This window comes from Agelaius tricolor, unplaced genomic scaffold, assembly GCF_023055355.1.
Source record: "Agelaius tricolor isolate 1412-34295 unplaced genomic scaffold, bAgeTri1.0.p SCAF_18, whole genome shotgun sequence".
Taxonomy (NCBI): Eukaryota; Metazoa; Chordata; class Aves; order Passeriformes; family Icteridae; genus Agelaius; species Agelaius tricolor.
The window spans coordinates 11042968-11061068 of record NW_027269278.1 but is presented as its reverse complement, the minus strand read 5'-3'; the positions used below and the strand labels follow the sequence as shown (position 1 = coordinate 11061068).

The 18101-nt window shown below is 48.4% G+C and overlaps 1 protein-coding gene across 1 annotated transcript; it reads right to left on the bottom strand.

Annotated features, from left to right (window-relative positions):
* Positions 1 to 14398: 14398 nt before the first annotated feature.
* Positions 14399 to 17881, bottom strand: WNT8A (Wnt family member 8A). Its single transcript, XM_071443741.1, has 6 exons — positions 17811 to 17881; positions 17689 to 17722; positions 17338 to 17476; positions 16327 to 16452; positions 16083 to 16225; positions 14399 to 14959 (listed from the first exon to the last, which is right to left on the bottom strand). The coding sequence occupies exons 1-6, from the start codon at positions 17879 to 17881 to the stop codon at positions 14399 to 14401; spliced, it is 1074 nt and encodes a 357-aa protein (XP_071299842.1).
* Positions 17882 to 18101: the final 220 nt, after the last annotated feature.

Sequence of the window (18101 nt, the reverse complement as noted above, 5' to 3'; positions counted from 1 at the left end):
TATTTCCTTTTAGTAGATTTGTCATTGGACTAGAAATAGGACTTCAGTCCTCTCTACTAAAAGCAAAGCTGTTTTGCTTTACTCAATCAGACTTGGCACAAGCCAGCGTGGCAGCGTCACCAGCACCATCACAGCAAAGAGCTTGCTGGTTCTGCTGTTGGTGAAACAGGAAAACCTGCTGCTTTAGGATGGTCCATCAAGAGCAGCTGCCTGCACCCAGAAACCTCCCCTGGTGTGGAGGAGCTCCTCTGGGTGTGGAGTGTGTCAGCAGCAGTGACTGATGTGTGCAGTCTCCTTGGGGGGATGCCTGTCACAGCATTGTCATGCTGCCTCCTGCCAAGTGATCATGGGGACACTGCCAAAGCTCAGGGGAGAGGTTTTTGTTGGTCTTCTGAGCCAGAAATGAGGTATTGTGAGACAGAGCAGTTGGTGGGAGAAGAAGGCAGTTTGCAGACATGTGGGTGAATGATACTCTAATAACACTGAAGGATTGGGAATTCAGTTCAGTGCTTGTGAGTGTTTTAGGGCTGAGGGAGGCAATGCTTTCTCACAAAGATCTTCATGCAGTGCCTTGCTGAGTGTGCTTATACTTGTCTAATGTGGCATCAAGTTGTCCCTTGAGAACTCCTGAGAACCCCATCTTGCTTAGCTGTGGCGCTATTCTGAAGCATGATTATTAAACAAATAAAACCAAAACACAGCTCTGATATCATGTCTGCAACTTTGTTACCATCATATTTAATTTATTGAAAAGTCTTTTCACCTGGGATTGGAGTCAGCCTGGATAGATCCTGTGTGGCCAGAGAGAAAAGGCAGCTGGGTGCAGTGTGTTGGCTGCAGACTGCCTGAGCGAGCAATCACGCGTGAACTCAGCCCAAGTTCCAGGGAATTTTTACGTGCAAGAACCTAATTTGGCTCTAAATTCTCCTGGCTTTAGTAAACTACTCTAAAAACCACCCATGCTTCTTTATCATCTCTTTATAATCAATGCTTAAGCTCTTATTTCCTTGCTAGGGGACAGTTGTGTTTTTGTCATCCTTCCAGAACCTGCACAGATTGTCAGGTTAGGAAATTCTGCTTTGTCAAAAGCAACATCTTACTGCTATGCTGGCTGGTGGTTCTTATCTCTCTTAGGTGTTGTAAAGTGTTTTCTTACTGGGTGGCATTCCTGGTGCTGTGTGAATGAGGCAGTGTTTTGTCCATGTTTAGCTTTGTGCCAGGCCTGGTCTCTGTGTGAGAAAATTCCCAGCAGCGTTTAACGGACGCGTGCGGACAAATCTCCTGCACGCCCCATAAAGCACTTTAACCATGGGCCACCATAAAGCACTCATTACAGAGCAGTGTTTAAACTTCTGAGATTAACACAGTCTCTCAATTGCACTTACTTATTTTTATAATGTGTAATTTAGCAACTGAACTGTGAAAAGTTATGGCATAGCAAGGTCTTCTTAAAAACAGTGGTTTCAGCTGTGCTTTTAGGTGCCTTTGCTGTAAATCCAGAGCAATTCTGTTAGTTAAAAGAGAGAGGGAAAATGGGATCGTTTCTGGGAGCTGCTCAGATGGTGTATGTGCATCTGAAATGTATTGTCAAGTGTTGGCATGGCACATTTTCCACATTTATGGAAAGCAAAGAGCTTGTGCCTGATTTCTCAGGAGCCAGACTTGGACAGTGCTGTTCCCTGCATGCAGAACAATTTGGCAGTTGCCATTTTGCTCAGGGAATTGTGCAATGCTATTTTTGCCTGGATGAAGAAAGTTTGATCAAGCCTGTGTTTGAAAACCAGATGCTTTTTCTGTGGCCAACACACATCTAGATAGCCATGAGATCCTTGTTGCTAGTTCCCAACTGAACTATCCCACGAGGCTATTTCAGAAAACTTGTTTTCTTCCCAGCTCTTCCATGTAAATATACTGAATTGACCAGCAAAGTTTTGACCGTGACTGTCTTTGTTTTGCAAAGTTCTCTTGTAAACAGGCTCTGTGGGGCTTCCCCAAATAGCCCCATCAGTGCAACTGAATGGGAGCAACAAAGGCATAGGAAATGAAATGTCCATTCCTTTTCTTATTCATGTAAATGATAGTTCATCATACTGTTTATTAGCTTCATATAGTCAGGATCTGTGATGGTTCTTAAGGCTTTTATTGCTTTTTTTTCTCCTTTAATGAGCTGCAATAAAACATTGCCTTGCCAGGGTGCTGACCCAGTGCTGAGGCATTCTCCAAACTTAGCATTATTATTGGTATTAATTAGTCATTACCCATCACAGCACAGAGCAGCCATGATATATCCTAACCAGTTATTCTGTCTCTCTGCAAAATGGTCCTTTTTAAGATTATTTGGGATTGCTGAAATGAACAACTTCAAGTCATCCATAAACCTGGTTTTAATAATGATACCTGGTTTCTTTATAATATCTCTCCTCAGGGGATGGGCAATGATGTACAGAGGAACTGGCAGTACACAGGTGGTACAAGTGTGAAGGTAGAGAATGGAGATGTGAAAAGCCTCCTTGTGTCCTCCCTTGGAGCAGCAGGAGGATCTAGAATCACAGAATCATGGAAAATAGGGGCAAATGCACAAGCAGATGGTTACTGAGTGTGCTCTGTGGAAGTGCCTGCTTGGAGGAAGAGATGGGGAGTTGGACACCTGTGTTCTCAAGGTCTGCCAGTGCTTTGGTGCTTGGATCACTTGGCATCTTACATCTTGAATCATTTCTTTGGAATCTTTTCCACCTGAATATGGGTAGAGGGTTTCTCTCTGTGGTACCAGGCTTTAATGAAGATAACTCTATCACTACAGTAATGCTGTTGCAAGTCTGTTAATCACTTCTGGACTCCACAAAGCAGTCATCAAAAATTAGTGGTCAGTTTTCTTTCATCTCTGGGAGTGGAATCAGGCAGAGCTGGCAGGGCTGTGAAGCTGTGGGTGGAATGAGCAGGTTTGTGCACAGCTCCTAGGTGGGAGTAATTCCTCCCCAGGGCAGAGATGGGTCTGTGGCTGGGAGGATCTGTGCTCCTCTGCCCCAGCTGCACCTCCAGCTGTTTTCTTTTGTCTTCTGTTCTGTGTTGCTGTCTACAGCCACCAAAGGTGATGATCCAAGGGGTATTTCCTGACACTGTGTTTAGAGCTGTGAACAGAACAGGTAGAGAAAAGGCCAGATGAGGACATGTGTGATCCTCTGCTGGCTTCCTCTGCTCCAACAACACACAAGTGGAATGTTTCCCTAAACCAGGGCATCCACCCTTCAGAGCTCTGGCTGAGCTCCTCTCAGCTCAGCCATGATCACAGCTCCAGGAGGACTGGCCTGGGCACAGAGAGCAAAGGCTGACAGAAAATTAAAATTTGTAGCCATTTTTATTCTGCTCCAGAATAAAATTTTGTTCTATTTTAAAAATTTATTCTATTTTCTGACAGAAAATTAAAATTTGTAGCCATTTTTATTCTGCTCCAGCTGGTGGGTTTCTTTCTTGGTACAAAGAGTTGATGACTTTCATCACCTGACATGAGACAAAAGATGTAAGGTAAAGTATATTTTTAAGTGGAACTATTTTATATGTGCTTTTAGAGATTTGCTGCAGAAGATGATGTTTGGTCATGTCCTTGGATCCTATTATCTGGTATAATTCTACTGACAGATTATAATCATTTGGGTATGACCTGAGATTGTAACATCCTGACAGTATAAACTGGCAGCTTTTGATTTCCATTCCCTTGTACTGACAAGAAATTGGATCTTTATTTATCTATCTATCCAGTTCCAATGAAAATTAATAGTTTCATTGTCACCTAGTATTAATTTACAATTCTGCTACAGGTTTTCTTTTAAGGTTGAGAAAGTCTAAATACAGAATAATTTTCATTTGTGTGTGCCAACCCACCCCTGCATGTGAAGTAGCTGTATTTGGTGCCAGGGGAGTTTTCCAAATATACAGTATGTCTTTTATGTGCCCACATGTGTACCATTAAAGGGTTTCTGCTCATGGAGGCTGTGGGATTTCCACACTGGTCCAGAGGTGACACATCACTGATGAGAATTTGGTTATTTTTAATAGAAAAAGTTATCCTCTAAAAGTTTTGGCTTCCCTTGGTCCATAGTTCCAGGGGAACATGTTGAGGCATGCCCTTTTCTGTTTCCTTTCAACAACAATGGGGATTCTTCAGTTAAGTATAAAAAAATGGAAATTTCCTTTTTTTTTTGCCCCTCTCAAGTATATTTAGGTAACTGAAGCACATTCACACTTGGAGAGATGGGGCTGTTTTGCAAGGGAAAACCAAAACATTCCAGTGCAGCTAACATTGCAGCTCCTCTGGTGTCTTAAGTTCAGGCCACAGCAGGAGGTGCAGATATCCAAGGGGAATGCAGTAACTTTTTGGATCTTTTCTTTGGAAGAAATAATAAGATGAGTCACAATTAACCCATTCAGCTAAGTTAGTAAGGCTCTGGGGGATGAGAGAAGAAATGGGATGTTCTTAGTTCTAATGGTTTGCTCTACAGAAAATAAATCTCTTACATCCCTTCAGGTCCAATCAACACATTTGTCTTCATCACTGCAGGCAGCATAAATTTGCTTCTTTCCTTACAACCTTCTCTTGCATCCCTCCTTGAGATGTCCAAGCCTGATGTGATGATTGTGCTTTGATTATCCTGCTCTGGCAAACCAATGGGCTCCACTCTCCAGGAGAGAAGGGCTCTCCAGGGCAAGTGTCACAATGTTGGCACAAAGTATTTTGTTCCTCTCCCATGATTAATGTGGAAGGAGTGTTTTTTTTAAGTGGTTTGTAATTTGTCACAGTGAGACTTGCAATGGAAAACAGGCCACAGCAGAGGCAGCCAGGGCCATAAAGTGCTTGCTGGGAAGTGAGGGCTGTTCTAAGCCAGGTGATGTCTCCAGGGGCTGCATTCCTCAGGAGCTGGGGCTGGATGAGCAGTCAAACCTTTGAGGAGCAGGGTGAAGGCCAATATGTCCATGGTGACAGGGACACAGCTGGAATTAAGAAGGATGACTAGCACCTCCAAACCTTTCTTTAAAGGATTTTGGCTGTTTTTTTCTCTAATGCTCTTTTCTGGTTTCATTTATTTAGCTGTCTCAAGAGTTCATATCTTTCAGGCAGCAGAGAAGTTTCTGCCCTGGTGTCTCAGGAAATGAGGTTTTGTGTTTGGTGCCTGACAGAGGGAGCTGCAGGGAATGTGCCCTTGCTCTCTGCCTGTCTCTGGCACTCAGTGCTTGTGGAGCTCATCTCAGCAGAGCTTTGCTGCTTTCTGCTGTCCTTTCTCCACCTCTGGGCCTTGATGTCACCGTGTGGCTTTGAAAAGAAATCAGTCACCCATCCTTCAAAATGCAGGTCAGGGTGCTGTTTGTTCAAGGAGCAGCACCTGAAGGTCAGTTCTGTTATTCCATGAATCCTTAATTGATATGTTTTCCTAAAAGCCAGTAATCTCCAAGGAAGGCATGTCCTGTCTGGGAAAATAAAGCAAGACATATAAATTGCTTTAATGGGGTGCTCTAGTACATTTATATCTTCTTAAAAGGAAGCTAAACCACATGCATGAGATGATAGATGAGTTTATTTTCACATGTGGATTTAATAACCCACCAAGATGTGGCTGCATATTTAGTGCTCAAAGTCATCTCCAGGAAAACAGTTCCCTGGGGTGAGGTCAGTGTCTGCTTACAGCCAAGAGAATGAGTTGAAGGGGCTTGTCAGTGGTTAGCTTGGTTAGGAGGCAGGACAGTTTATTTGATACTGAACTAATCAGGGTGATGTGGAAATTAATTTTATCTTCTGCACAGGACAGAGGGGTGGAAGTGCCCCTGAGACCATCTGGGATTTAAAACTCTGTGGAGCTGGAAGGAGCTGACTGCCACTCTGTTCTCTTTGTAGCACTGTTTGTTACTCTTCCCAAATATTTATTGGATCATAGTTGTAATTAAATTTGTGCTGAAACTGTACAGAGCCCTCTGTACTTAGTGTAACATGAAGCCAGAGACCCTCTGCACTGAAGCTGTACAGTGGCAGGTCTTGGCCACAACAGCCCCCTTTGGAATGGGAGATAATCCAAGAGCCTTCCCTGTTGATATGGCACTTGCAGAGTTAAAGCACAGGAAATTGTGAATGTTGGCTCCATCCTGTTTGACCATTTACACAATCTCCTTATCAATGTACCTGGCCTGGTCCTGGGAGATTGGATGGTGTCTGGATGCAAGAGGTACAATTTAGTGCTCCCAGCTGCCTGAAAGGGACTGGGCAGTGATTTGTGAGCTCTCTGGTGATGGGTGAGATAAGGGGATGTCCTCTGCCCTGCCTCCCCCCTGGCCAGAGCTGGGCCAGCTCCCCATGCACACCTTGGAGCTGGGGCTGGGTGCAGGCTGTGCCTTGATCATTCCTGATCATTCCTGATCATTCCTGAATATTCCTGAATTCCACACTCAGCTCTCATGGCCTGTGCTAGATGAGAGAAAGAAATCAATGTGCTGCAGCCAAAAGCATGCAGATGTTTCTCAGGGAATTCCAATAGCAGGTTGGTTGGTAAAAGAGAGGCTGAGACCTGAGATGACAGCACTCACAGCCTGTGGGGGAAAACCCATGGGACAAACAAGAAATAGGAGAGTGAAGCAGTCCAGGCTGGGAAGCACAACTGTGTTTGCCCTGGGGTAAATCTTATTAACTTAAGCACATCAAAGCATAAATGTATTGCCTTACTCCTGGACTCGAGCTGGCTTGAGCAAAGCCATGCTGAGAATCTCTTCCCAGTGCTCCTGTCCAGGACTGGCTGGTGCTCCTGTGCCAGCAGAGATGTCCCTGGAGCCACATCTGCAGCCTGGCCCTGACTGGAATTACCTGCTCTCCAGACACCTGTGGTGCAGCTGTGATGCTGGGAGTGCTTGGCACCTCGGGAGGTTTTCAGGGCTGAGTTAATTTAATTATTCTCCTGCTCATTGGCTTCAAAATCCACTTAGGGAGGAGGTGCCTTGTCCCTATCACAACTGATGGCAGCTGGCCAGCAGAAATCTGCCTGGCAGGAGTGGGAATGAAGAGCTGGGCCAGAGTAGGTTTAGCTTCAAGGCACTGGGCAAAAGGGAGAGAAATAGAAATTATTGCCTTTAAAACTGCCAACTCTGCTCTTGATGGATGATCCCCTGGAAGTGTCAGGCCAGGAGCCACAGCTCTGTGAGTTAGAGAAGCCTGTGGAATTGAGAAGAGATGTGAGAAGAAGAAATGTGTCCAGGCTTGATCTGAGTCGATAAAGACAGTCCCACTGACATCACAACCCAACATTTCAGACCAGGCACCTCATGAGAGCCCAGTTTGGGTGCTGGCAGCCAGGCCAGGTGGGACAGGCAGTGCAGCCATGGTCCCAGCAGAGCTTACAACCAGCAAACTCAGCCCTTGCATGGCCTGAGGTTGAGCCCAAGTGAGGCAACCCCTGTGCCTCTCCCCACTGTTTTACAGTCTTTGCACTGAGCTCGTCATTACCATCTTTTATGGCATCAAATGTGCTGTTGAAAGCATCAGAGGAGGAAATGAAGGGCCCTTTACTGTCCAGGCTCTGTGCTCACACGTCCCCTGACGAGCTATTCTCTCCTGGCTGTGCCACAAGGGGCTTCAATTAATGTGCATGGGACACTGAGGAAAGAATAGGGAGAGAAAGAGAAAGAATAGCTAAAATACTATTAGAGATCTCCCTGTCTATTTCCCATCATGTCCTACTGCTTGTACAGCTCTGCTATCCCATTTATGACAGATTTAGGGTTAGTCTTTCATTTTTTGACTCTTTCATTCTCTAACTCACTCTGTCCCACATGATTGCAACTCATCTTTGCATCCTGACTGCATTTGGTGAACATTCCTTAACAGTGTCTAAGAATCTCTGCTCCATCATTCTCTGCTCTTCACTTCTAGTTACCACCAACTCCCTCTCCTTTCCTCTCTGCATTTCAGACCCTCTGGGAGGAATGAGTGTGGGTCCAAGTGTCCACTGAGTGTGGGTCCTGGTGCACATTTTAAAAGGGTCTTTTCCTATCTCCAGGAGTGTTTGGACCAAGTCCACTTTGTCTGGGAGAGCTCTTGTGTGAAGCTGTCCCAGCAGCCATCTCTACAGATAAATAATTGATTAATTAGGGAGCACCTCATCCTTATTGTTCATAAAATATGAGCCACTCTGTGTGTTGGGTGAAGGGGGAATGGGATGGGACAGCAAAAGAGAAGGAAGGAAGGAAGGAATTCGTTTTGAAAGTACATTGCAAGTTTCATTTATCTGATTTTCTGTAATCTGTCAATCTTCTGTTATATGGCTGAACTCCTTGGGGCTTGTTTGAAAAGGGGGAATTTACTGCACTGTAAGCCAGCAGTGATTTGCAAAGTGGATTGTATCCTAGGAGAGAGCAGGGAACCAGAAAAAGAGGTGGGGGAGCTTGTGCATCCCCCAGCAGAGGTGTAAATACACTGTACATTACCAACTCCCAGCCACCCCAACAGGGGGTGTTTTTGGAGGGGACCAACCTGCTCTGTGTCCATCTCTTGTACCATTTCACACCAGAAATATGGACCAGCAATAAGTGGGCTATAAACTGACACCCTGGCTCCCTGTACACCTCTTTCTCCTTGGAGAAACCTTTGGAACCTTTCCCAATAGACCTGTGCTTGATCAGGACTCCTGGCTGGAAGCACAGCATGAATTCATATTGAATATGCAGAATTCCATATTCTCTGCAGCCAGGGAAAGCAGATGCAGCTCATCCCAGCAGACAGTTACTGTAGGTGTCCTCCCCGGCTGAGAAATGGTTGGGAAACACTCGTAACTCTTTTTCTCAGGTGTTGCAAAGAGGATTTGTTTTGTAAATAGTGAAGCTGTTAATTGCCCTGACTTTATTAACAGGGAGCCGAGAAGGTGTTAACAAGTTTTTGTTGCTCGGTGCTGGCAGTGAGCCAGCACCAGTCCCTCTGTCAGGGGAAGGTGGCAAAGTTCCTCTGAAAGTCCCTTTGCCCTCTAGAGGAAAAAAAAAATAAATTAAGCACCCCTTCAGCCAAAGACTTGGGGTAATGTGTGAATTTTGTAGGAGGGATTGAACTCGGATCCCCACACAGCTCAGCTCCAGGGGATTCCCTTCTGTCGGTAACATGGACTGGAGTGTCCCCAGGGCAGCACAGCTGGGAAGTCAGAGCTGGAAAAGAGCTTTAAAGGTTGTTTTCTGCCTCAGCTTCTCCCTAGGCACGGGTAGAGGGGAGCTCCTGCACACAACTCTGGGAAGCCCAGGAGTTCAGCAGCTTTGAAAATCAGGCTGGTTTAGGGATCTAACTTTGGGTATCTCACTTAAAAATGTATTGTTGAAAGCTAGAGTTGAGGTTTCCAAGTCACTAAAGTCACTAACTGGTCACAAAAATCTTTCCTGTATACTCCAACAAGCCAGACACCCAAATCCTACCATCTTTCCCTGAAAATCCCATGGATTTAATCCCATAAATGGATGCTTTTTCATCCTCCTCTCTGGGACTGGCACTAGCAGCAGCTAACCAGGGGCTGATTCAGGCCCTTTAACTTTTTCCTGCCAAGGGTTGGTTTTGCAAGTGGAAAAGGACCTGTGACTTGTTTGTTAAGGCTTGAGGGAATTGCTGGCACTCGCTGGTTTCCCTGCAGCAGATGCAGCGTGACCAGGAATCTACACTGCATATGAAAAGGTCACTTACCCTGCTCAAGAGAGGAGATTCTAACACTTGTCAGCTTGAGTGATGGAGGCTCTGCATGGAGAGCCATAATATTCATGTCAGGGAATTGCCAAGCCCTCACGGAAGTGTTGAAGATGGATGGCCTGGGGATACACTCCTGACACTTTAATACTGGGGGAGGATACAGCACAAACATCTCATGCAGAATTATAATCCATGAAAGGGCACTGGGGGCATAATTTAAAGGTAATCCAGCAGGCAAGGAGTTTAACAGCTGAAGGGAAGCAGGCTGGGGGAAAGGAGGGATGCTGCTGGGATGCAGGGGGCTGTGGTGGGGTTTTGGGGGAGGGAGCAGTGCCAGGCCAAAATCCACCCCCCTCCACACTGCTTGGCAAAATAACCTGCAGAACCTGCACTTTGTGCATTGATAAATTAGACTCTCTGCCTGCTGATGTGCAGCAGTGTGACCTGCTGAGGGCAGAGCCTGGGCAGGTGCCTCAATCCCTGAGCACAAGTGTCCCTGCCAGCCTGCTGGGAGGGGCTGTGGGGGCACAGGGGCAGTGATGTGTGAATTCCCTGCCAGAGCCAGCCCTGCTCTCTCTTCTGGGAGAGGGAGCAAAGGAAACAGCGCAGATCCAGCGGCTGTGCCAGGTGCCACCCTGGGCCCCCACACGGGCACAGCCTCAGGCTGGCTCTGGGTGCTGGGCAGTGCTGGGATGTGCTGTCTGTCTCCATTGGTACAGCTGGAACCTGCACCCCAACCTTCACCTCCCTGCAGGCACTGCTGGAGGTGACCCCAGCCAGGCCCGCCTGGGTCATGTCCCTGCTGCTGCCTGAAGGGGAGTGAGGCTGGGCAGGCATTCCCAGCTGCAGGGAAGGAGAAACCAGAAGAAACCTGGGGGTGGCTGTCCCTGGTGAGGGTGCTGGGATGGACACCTGGACAGCAGCACAGCATGGCCAAGGGCAGCTGGTGAAACAGGGACAGGGATAGTCCTGGGATAGATGGGAAGGGCTGGGAAAGCCTGTGGGCTTAGCCTGGGCATGAGCCCCCCAAAACTGACCCTGTGTTAGTTGAGCAGACACCTCTGACATAAACCTGCCCTGGTCTGTGCTGATGCTATAGCTGGAATATATTTTTTGATCATTTGGAGTATGTTTCCCTTTCTCACTAGAAATGGATTTTAAAGCATCCCTCTCCCACAATAAAGGCACAAATACACTGGGGGGACACTGGTGTCAAACCTCTAGAAAGGCAGTGGTGATGCTGAACTGATTCCACAGATTTCTTATCACAGAGGATGCTCTGTCCATGTCAGTGGCTGGTCAAACATGAAGATGCTGCTCCAGAACCATCCAAGTGGCCCCAGAGCCCTGCCTAAAGTGTCCCTGCTCCAGGGCAGAAGCAGTGCTGTCACTCCTGAGGGACAGGCAGCAAGATCTTGCATTGAGTTCATGCAGCACCCGGCCCAGATAAAGATTTTGGCTTTTCATTGTAATTAGGATCAACACTGTTTCAATCCTGTTACTGGGGGACAGTGTCAGGTTCCTCCTCAAGCCCTTGGGGACCCAGCCCATCCCTTCCTCCAGGTGTGCAATGAGTTACAGGGATTTGGACCAGCGCCCCAGACTGGAGCTGACTTAGTGTGATCATAAGCAAACCTGTGCAGGTTTGAAGGCATCCCCAGGCCCTGCAAAAGCTCTTTGGCTGTGGTGGGAGAAGGAGCCTTCACAGAGCAGCAGTGGCAGGACTGTGCTCTGCTGTGTGTGCTGCTGTTTGCTTTGGAAGCTGCTCTGCAGGGGTGAAAAATCTGCCCAGGTAAAACCACAGCTGAAATGATGAGCTCAGCCCTGTGGCATCCTCAGTTTGTTACCCTGTGCCCCATGGCATTTGTGAGGGTTATTACAGAAACCACAGCAGCAGGCAGGGGTGTCAGGGCTCCCTGACAGTGCTGTGATGGATTAAGATGATCCTGAATTTCTATTGTTTTGTAGTGAATGTAGTGAGAATTGATGACTGTTGTATCCAAGCAACAAGGGGGAGGATAAGGAAGCTTCAGCTTCTCCAGGACTGTAATATCTCTGGCAAGGTGCCACTCTAAGCCATAGAGTTGATTTTTGTATTTGTTCAGTATTGGTATTGTCTCTGCAAGGTACAAAAGGAGAGAGGAAATCTGTGCCATGGGATGGTGTGTAACTTTCCCTTGAGTTTGCTTCAGTTTGCATTTGGTCTCTGGCTTTTGGGGTGATTTGCTCATTGCCTTAGAGAGTCTGGGAGCCAGAAATGTAAATGGCTTTGATGACAAATTTAAGGAAGGACAGTTCATCTCCAGCATTTAAGTACAATGGGGTGGCTATGAATGCCGAGTTGGTGGGAATGGGAGGGCTCAGTGGGAAAGGATTGGTCCCAGCAGTGGTACCTCTGTATCTCTGCTTGTCTCTCCAGCCCCATCTCCCTGGGATGGAGCCTTTCTGGGACAGAGGTCTGGTCTGGTGCTGTTGCCACCTACAAACCTGTTCCTCCTTATTTTCTGTGTTAATGTCAGTTTGAAAAGGTGTTGCAGAGAAATGGGTAAGATGACACACAGCTTGTCCTGCCCATTCCTGCTCTCTGGGTGCCCACATCTCCCAGGATTTTCCTGTGTGCTTTATTAACCTGCTGCTGGCATACAGCAGGAGGGTTTTGGTGTGCTTGGGAGTTATTCTGGTGAAATAGTTTCCCTCCTCTGAGAGCACATCACCAGGGACTGTCCTGTGCTCTATATATCCTCATTTTGTGGGATCTTGGTGGTACCCTGTGCCTGCAGCTGCTGGGGCTCTAGAGCACAGTCCAAATCAATACAAAAAGAGATCCTGGGGGTAATATTTGTGCAGACAAGTCAACCAGTGCTCGAGATGCAGGAAAGCAGCTTTGCTTGTCTGTTTTTATCACTCCCAGTTCAGCCTAAATTTTTGGGGGTTGCAACTGCTGTTGTGGCAATACTGTGCAAAAATCTTGGAGTATTTAGATTTGGTAGGGTAAGTTACTAGAAACAGCCACCCTGAAGGCAGCATAGCCCCACTAACTGATGGGGGCTTTAATAAAACCCACTCTCTATAAAATAACTGCATGGAAGTCCGTTGTGCTTCCCAAATGTGTGTTTTGCAAGCTGAGCTCCCTGCTCCGGCTCTCGTGTGTGCCGAGGCTGTGTTTGCACAGGGAGACCTGGATAAAATAGCGCCGGAGCATTTGCAGCGTGGGTGCAACGTGCTGGCAGAGCTGTGGGGGGATTTTTACACTTGTCTCTCCTCCTCCTCCTCCTCCTCCCCTGGCTGGAGAGCAAACTTGGCCGAGCATCCCTGCCCTGCGTGGTGGGTGTGGGTGATGGCACAGCCCAGCTCCCTCCGGAGCAGCTCGGACCCCAGGAGCTGGAGCTGCCCTGGGACAGAGCAGCCAGCGCTGTCCCCTCCTGTCCCCCCGGGCTGCTGGCACCCGAGCAGCAGGGAAGCAGCAGGGAAGCAGCAGACACATTCACAAGTGTCCCCGAGGTTTCTCTCCTGCTCCAGTTCAAAGGGTTCCTCTCGTGCCTCCAAGAAATCCGCAGTGAGCGCCGGTGCTGACGCTTTCCACATCAAAGCGGGGCAGCCTCGCATTGTCTGGGGGATGTCGGGGCGAGGCAAATTAAAGAGACTTTGGGAGCTTCAGAGTCGGCTTTAGCCGGGCTGTGTCTGCATACTCAGCGCCTGGAAAGGGCGAGATTACGGCGATAGGTAGTAAAGCCAACCCTCCGGGGACTGGAGGCTGGAGCCAACTTACTGAGCATCCAGCTACTGAACTCATTGCCCTCGGTGGCTTTTGGATTAATGATGAGGAAATTCCTGGAAGTGCTGGGTTTTACACAGAAAGGGACAGTTTTGCACCTAAAATCATACTGCTAGGAAGCCAGAAAAGAAAAAGTCAATTATTTTCATTGTGGTTTATTGCAAAATACAGTCCAAAATCTAACTCTTAAAGGATACCTTCAAAATATACAGTGAAAACAGATTGTGCTAAGCAATAATACAATTTATTAATAAACCACATTAGGCATAAAGAATTCTGAATTCTTATCTGCTAATTAAAAAAAAAATAGGAAGTGTAAAATGCTTAATTTTATCCAGTACAAATACATAAAGCTATTGTCTATTTGGGGAAGGGCTTCTTGTGCCAGAATACAAAATTCAAAAAGCAGGAGAAAAAAAAAGGTGGGGAGGGAAATATGTAAACACTGACTGTAAACTTTCCAAAGCCCTCAAAAGGCTGCAGCTGTGGTAATACACACCACGACACTGTCAAACCTCCTCTCACATCACAAAGTGCATAAGTTTTCCTCCAGAGATGCTGCCAAGCAGCTGCAGGGACCTGAGGCTGCAGGGATGGGATCACCTGGCTGGACCTGCCACAGCTCCCGTTCCCACCTCTGGCTGGGAGCTGGAGCCCCACTGCTGCCATTGGCAGAGCCACTGGCAAGGGCACGAGGGGTCCAGCCCACATAAACCATGAAATTCCTCCCTCTGTCCAACACACAGATAAAGTGACTCCCGAGAAGAAAGAAGCTGCTGGTAAACATTGAGGAAAAACCATGGAAGCAAGATGGACCGGGGTCCCCCAGCGCCCGCGCCTTGTGCTTCCTCCATCCACAGGAGACCCCAGCACCTCACACGGTGCACGCCCAACCCTCTGGACCCCAACATGAGGCCAGCAAAGAGCCTTCCCTATCTCCTGTGGGCCCTGCTCCTCTGCCTGCTGTGGTTGGGCGCGGCGGAGTCGCGGCGGGTGCAGAAGTGCTTGGCCACCAGCGTCCGGCACTGCTCGCAGCGCACGGTGCAGCACCAGTGGAACCTGCAGTTGCAGCTGGCCACCACCTCGGTCCTGCGCTCCTCCACGCGCAGCCCGCACTCGGTGCAGAGCCGCCGGCAGCTGCGCTTCTCCCACTGCGACAGGTTCCTGCCGCTCTGCAGGCACTCGCGGCCCTCGGTGCCCTGGTGGCCCAGGCTGGCGTTCCTGGTGCAGTAGTCGGGGGAGTCCTCCAGGAAGACGAGCTCGGTGGCGTGGATGCGGTGGAAGGTCTCGGCCGTGGCCCCGCGGCTCTCGGCGCTGTTGCCGGCTCTCAGGCGCCTCTTGTCCATCTCCAGCTTCTGCGCTTGGTCGTACTTGAGCTTCAGGAGGTTGCCCACCTCGCGGAACTCGGCCAGCTGCAGCCAGCAGGTCTGGATGCTGCAGCTGCCCGACACCCCGTGGCACTTGCAGGCTCTCTTCATCGTGTCTTTCACTGCCTTGGTGGGATGAGGTGAAGAAATTAGGGAATCTCAAAATCAGGCTCTACAGCACTTATAATGTGGGGACACTGCAGCTAAAGTGTCTGGTTCCTGGCATGACATCAGATCCTTCCAAGAGCTGACCTGGAATTCCATGACCTGGAATAATAAAGCTACTCCCCACACCCAACTAAAGCATTTACTAGTACCAGTATAGGCGATAGAAAAGACACCATTGGTGTGATAGAGACTACGTACCATAAGGGAAAGATGAAATAATAATGAAAACTAAGCTATAAACAGCAAAGATCAACCCTTGTACCTTTCACTCTTAATTCCAGGAAGACATCTGTCCCAGAGCTAAGTGGGCACCAACTATTGTCCCCAGCCCTTCCAGGAGAATCCAGGCCAGGAGAAAAGTGCCTTTATCAGGTCATGCCCTTCTCAGCCACTCACCAGCATCAACCCATGTCCCTTTCAGAGGTTTCATTCAAAATGTGTGAAACTCCTTTGGAATAATCATACCCAACCTCTCTGCATCTCCTCCAGGCCAAGCACTTCACAGATATTATCTGCCTATCTCCCTCTGGTATTTATAAGGTCCCAATCGCTGGTATCTATGTGAGATTAAGCCTTGACACACCCTATGAGATAGGTATGTTAAGTGTTGTCATCCTTGTTTTTACAGACAAGGAGGTTTGGCAAGATGCTGAGAGCTTCCATGGCCCAGGCAGGAGTGGGGGCGAGTCTGGCTGCCTTGTGAGCAGGGCCAGCTCACACCTGGCTTCCCCGCCAAAGAGCTTGGAAATGCATATTGTAAGAAAGTAAGGAAGGTGGTTCTGGCTTTGTTTAACAGACCAGACAAGCCTAGAGGTAAGTACAAATCCCATGCATTTCTGAATAAGTGGTGTGTGCCAGCAGTTAACTGCATTACACAGCTGCAGGAGCTGGAAGGGGGAACAACTCTTACTGTGATTCCCTGTGTAGAGAGGTTCAAGGCCAGATTCTGGCTGTGTTTTTTCCCCCATGCAACCACTACCAGGCCTGGATTTTCACAGGGGCCTGAAAATGGGCACCTGAACAACCTAGATCTTGTTTCAATATAGACATTATTATTATTATTATTATTATTATTACTTACAAGTCTCCCAACCTCATTGTTGTGCAGGTTAATCAGCGCGCGGGTGTCGTGTCCCGTTTCCAAGGCATCCACAAAGAGCTTGGAAACCTTCTCCCCAAACTCCACGTTGTCACTGCATCCTCCCCAGACCCAGCCTCGGCCACCTGCAGCACAGACACAGGACCATGCACTGACCTGCCCTGCAGTCTGGGGGCTGTGTGTGGGACAGAGGGACGGGTCAGTCTGTCCGGGGATGGTCACTCACCCACGCGGCCGTTCCTGGAGTCGTCACAGCCGCAGCTGTCGAAGTCTCCCAGGCTGCAGTTCCTGGTCAGGGTGTACATGACCCCGGCTGAGCTGATGGCGTGCACAAAGGAGGTTTCCCGGGTAGCTGGGGGAGAGGAGGGAAAGAAAGCTGTGACATGCAAAAGCTGTCACATGCAAATATAGACATCAATCCCGGGTTATCAGGAATGAAAATCTCCTGTGCTGCAAAAGTGCAAGGAGAAAATACCCACACGCTCTGTGCAAAAGGAAAGGTGCTACAGAAATGAAATGCTCATGACTGGATCTTTTCAGACTTCAGCATCACAGGCTACAGCAATTTGCTATTATATTATTCAGGTATCCATACAGGGGTTGAAACTTCTTGCTGGGGTAGCATTTTAAGGAAATGCCATGGTCCTGCTCTGGCCAAGGTGAGTTAATTCTCCTTTCACCTGGCACTCGGTTCATCTCTGTCCTTCCCTGCCTGGGGGTATGTTGTGCTTTGATCTTGCCTGCCAGAGAAAATGGTCATTGATCCTTTGAACCTGTGCTAACAGCTGTCTGCACTCACACTCCTAGTGCAGTCCTTTTGGCTTTCTGAAGACATTCAAATAGACATGCTGCTCTAGGTGAGAGCAGACTTCTGCCCATTGAAATAGATAATATTGAAATATATCCACAACTTTCTTATGAAGGCAGTTTCCTAGTGCAAATCTCTGTTTTCTCCCTTTGCCTCTCCTTCACTTCTCCCCACTGGAAACTCGGATGTCTCTGGCACTGCACTCCCCGGGATGCTGCACACAAAGGGGTAGGAGCAGGGAAACACTGAGCCTGGGATCCCTAGGAAAATGTTAGTGCTATTTATGACCCCAGCTAATACACATAAAGGAAAACAGCGGTGATTTTTGGGCAGGACGGCCCTTTTCCCGCAGCCAGTCACTCGGCAGCACCGGCTCCCTCCGGAGCGCATCCCGCCCGGGCCGGAGCGGGGCCGCAGGTGCGCACTCACCGCTGCGGAGCCGGTTGTGGGTGGAGAGCTGCAGGGCGCTCTCGGGGCAGTTCCAGCGCTCCCAGCCGAACTGGAACTTGCACTCCTCCATGCCGCTGTGTGCCCCGGCCGCCACGCTGCTGGAGAAGGTCAGGTAAGCCTGGCACGGGAAACAGCGGGGTTAAAATCCGCCCTGTTTTAGCGTTTACCAGTGAAAACAGACATAAGCAGGTTGTGAGTCCTTTCCGTCTGTACTTGGCAGGACTTGGAGCCGATATGCTCTGAGAAGTCTGGTTCCTTGGAAAGCACTATTTCCCATTTGCAATACAAAATCACTCCATTTAAATTCCTGACAGTCCATGTGTTAATTACCTTAGGTCCTGTCATCAGAAAGTTATTCACAGACCTGAAAAAGAGAAAATAAAATAAATCACCTTACCACAGGCTGAAGAGCATCTCTAAAAAAATGCCCTTTCCACCAAGTTGTACCCTACCATGCTGCTGAGTGGAGAATGGCACTGTAGACCCCTGTGATGGAGAGGATGAAGATGGTGCTTCTCTTCATGGCTGCCACAAGGAGTGGGGTTGGATCCCTTGGCTGCTCCGTAGCTCTCCACACCGCAGGTCTCTGCACAAGCAGGGCCACCTCCCTCCACTCCTTCCCAAGGTGAGCTATGGGGATGGAGCAAAGCTGCAGGAACCTCCAACCTGATATTTATAAGGTGAAGTTGTGAATAGTCAAAACCCCCCATTCATTTGCTACCCAATGACTTAATGTGATAAAA

What these genes read in the sequence shown, in the direction of transcription:
- WNT8A (XM_071443741.1), bottom strand. Translation starts at nt 17,881, where the DNA reads ATGAAGAGAAGCACCATCTTCATCCTCTCCATCACAGGGGTCTACAGT. An exon ending in ATTCTCCACTCAGCAGCATG is followed by an intron (nt 17,723 to 17,810) that starts GTAGGGTACAAC and finishes TCTCTTTTTCAG; the next exon opens with GTCTGTGAATAACTTTCTGA. An exon ending in TTCTGATGACAGGACCTAAG is followed by an intron (nt 17,477 to 17,688) that starts GTAATTAACACA and finishes TTCCCGTGCCAG; the next exon opens with GCTTACCTGACCTTCTCCAG.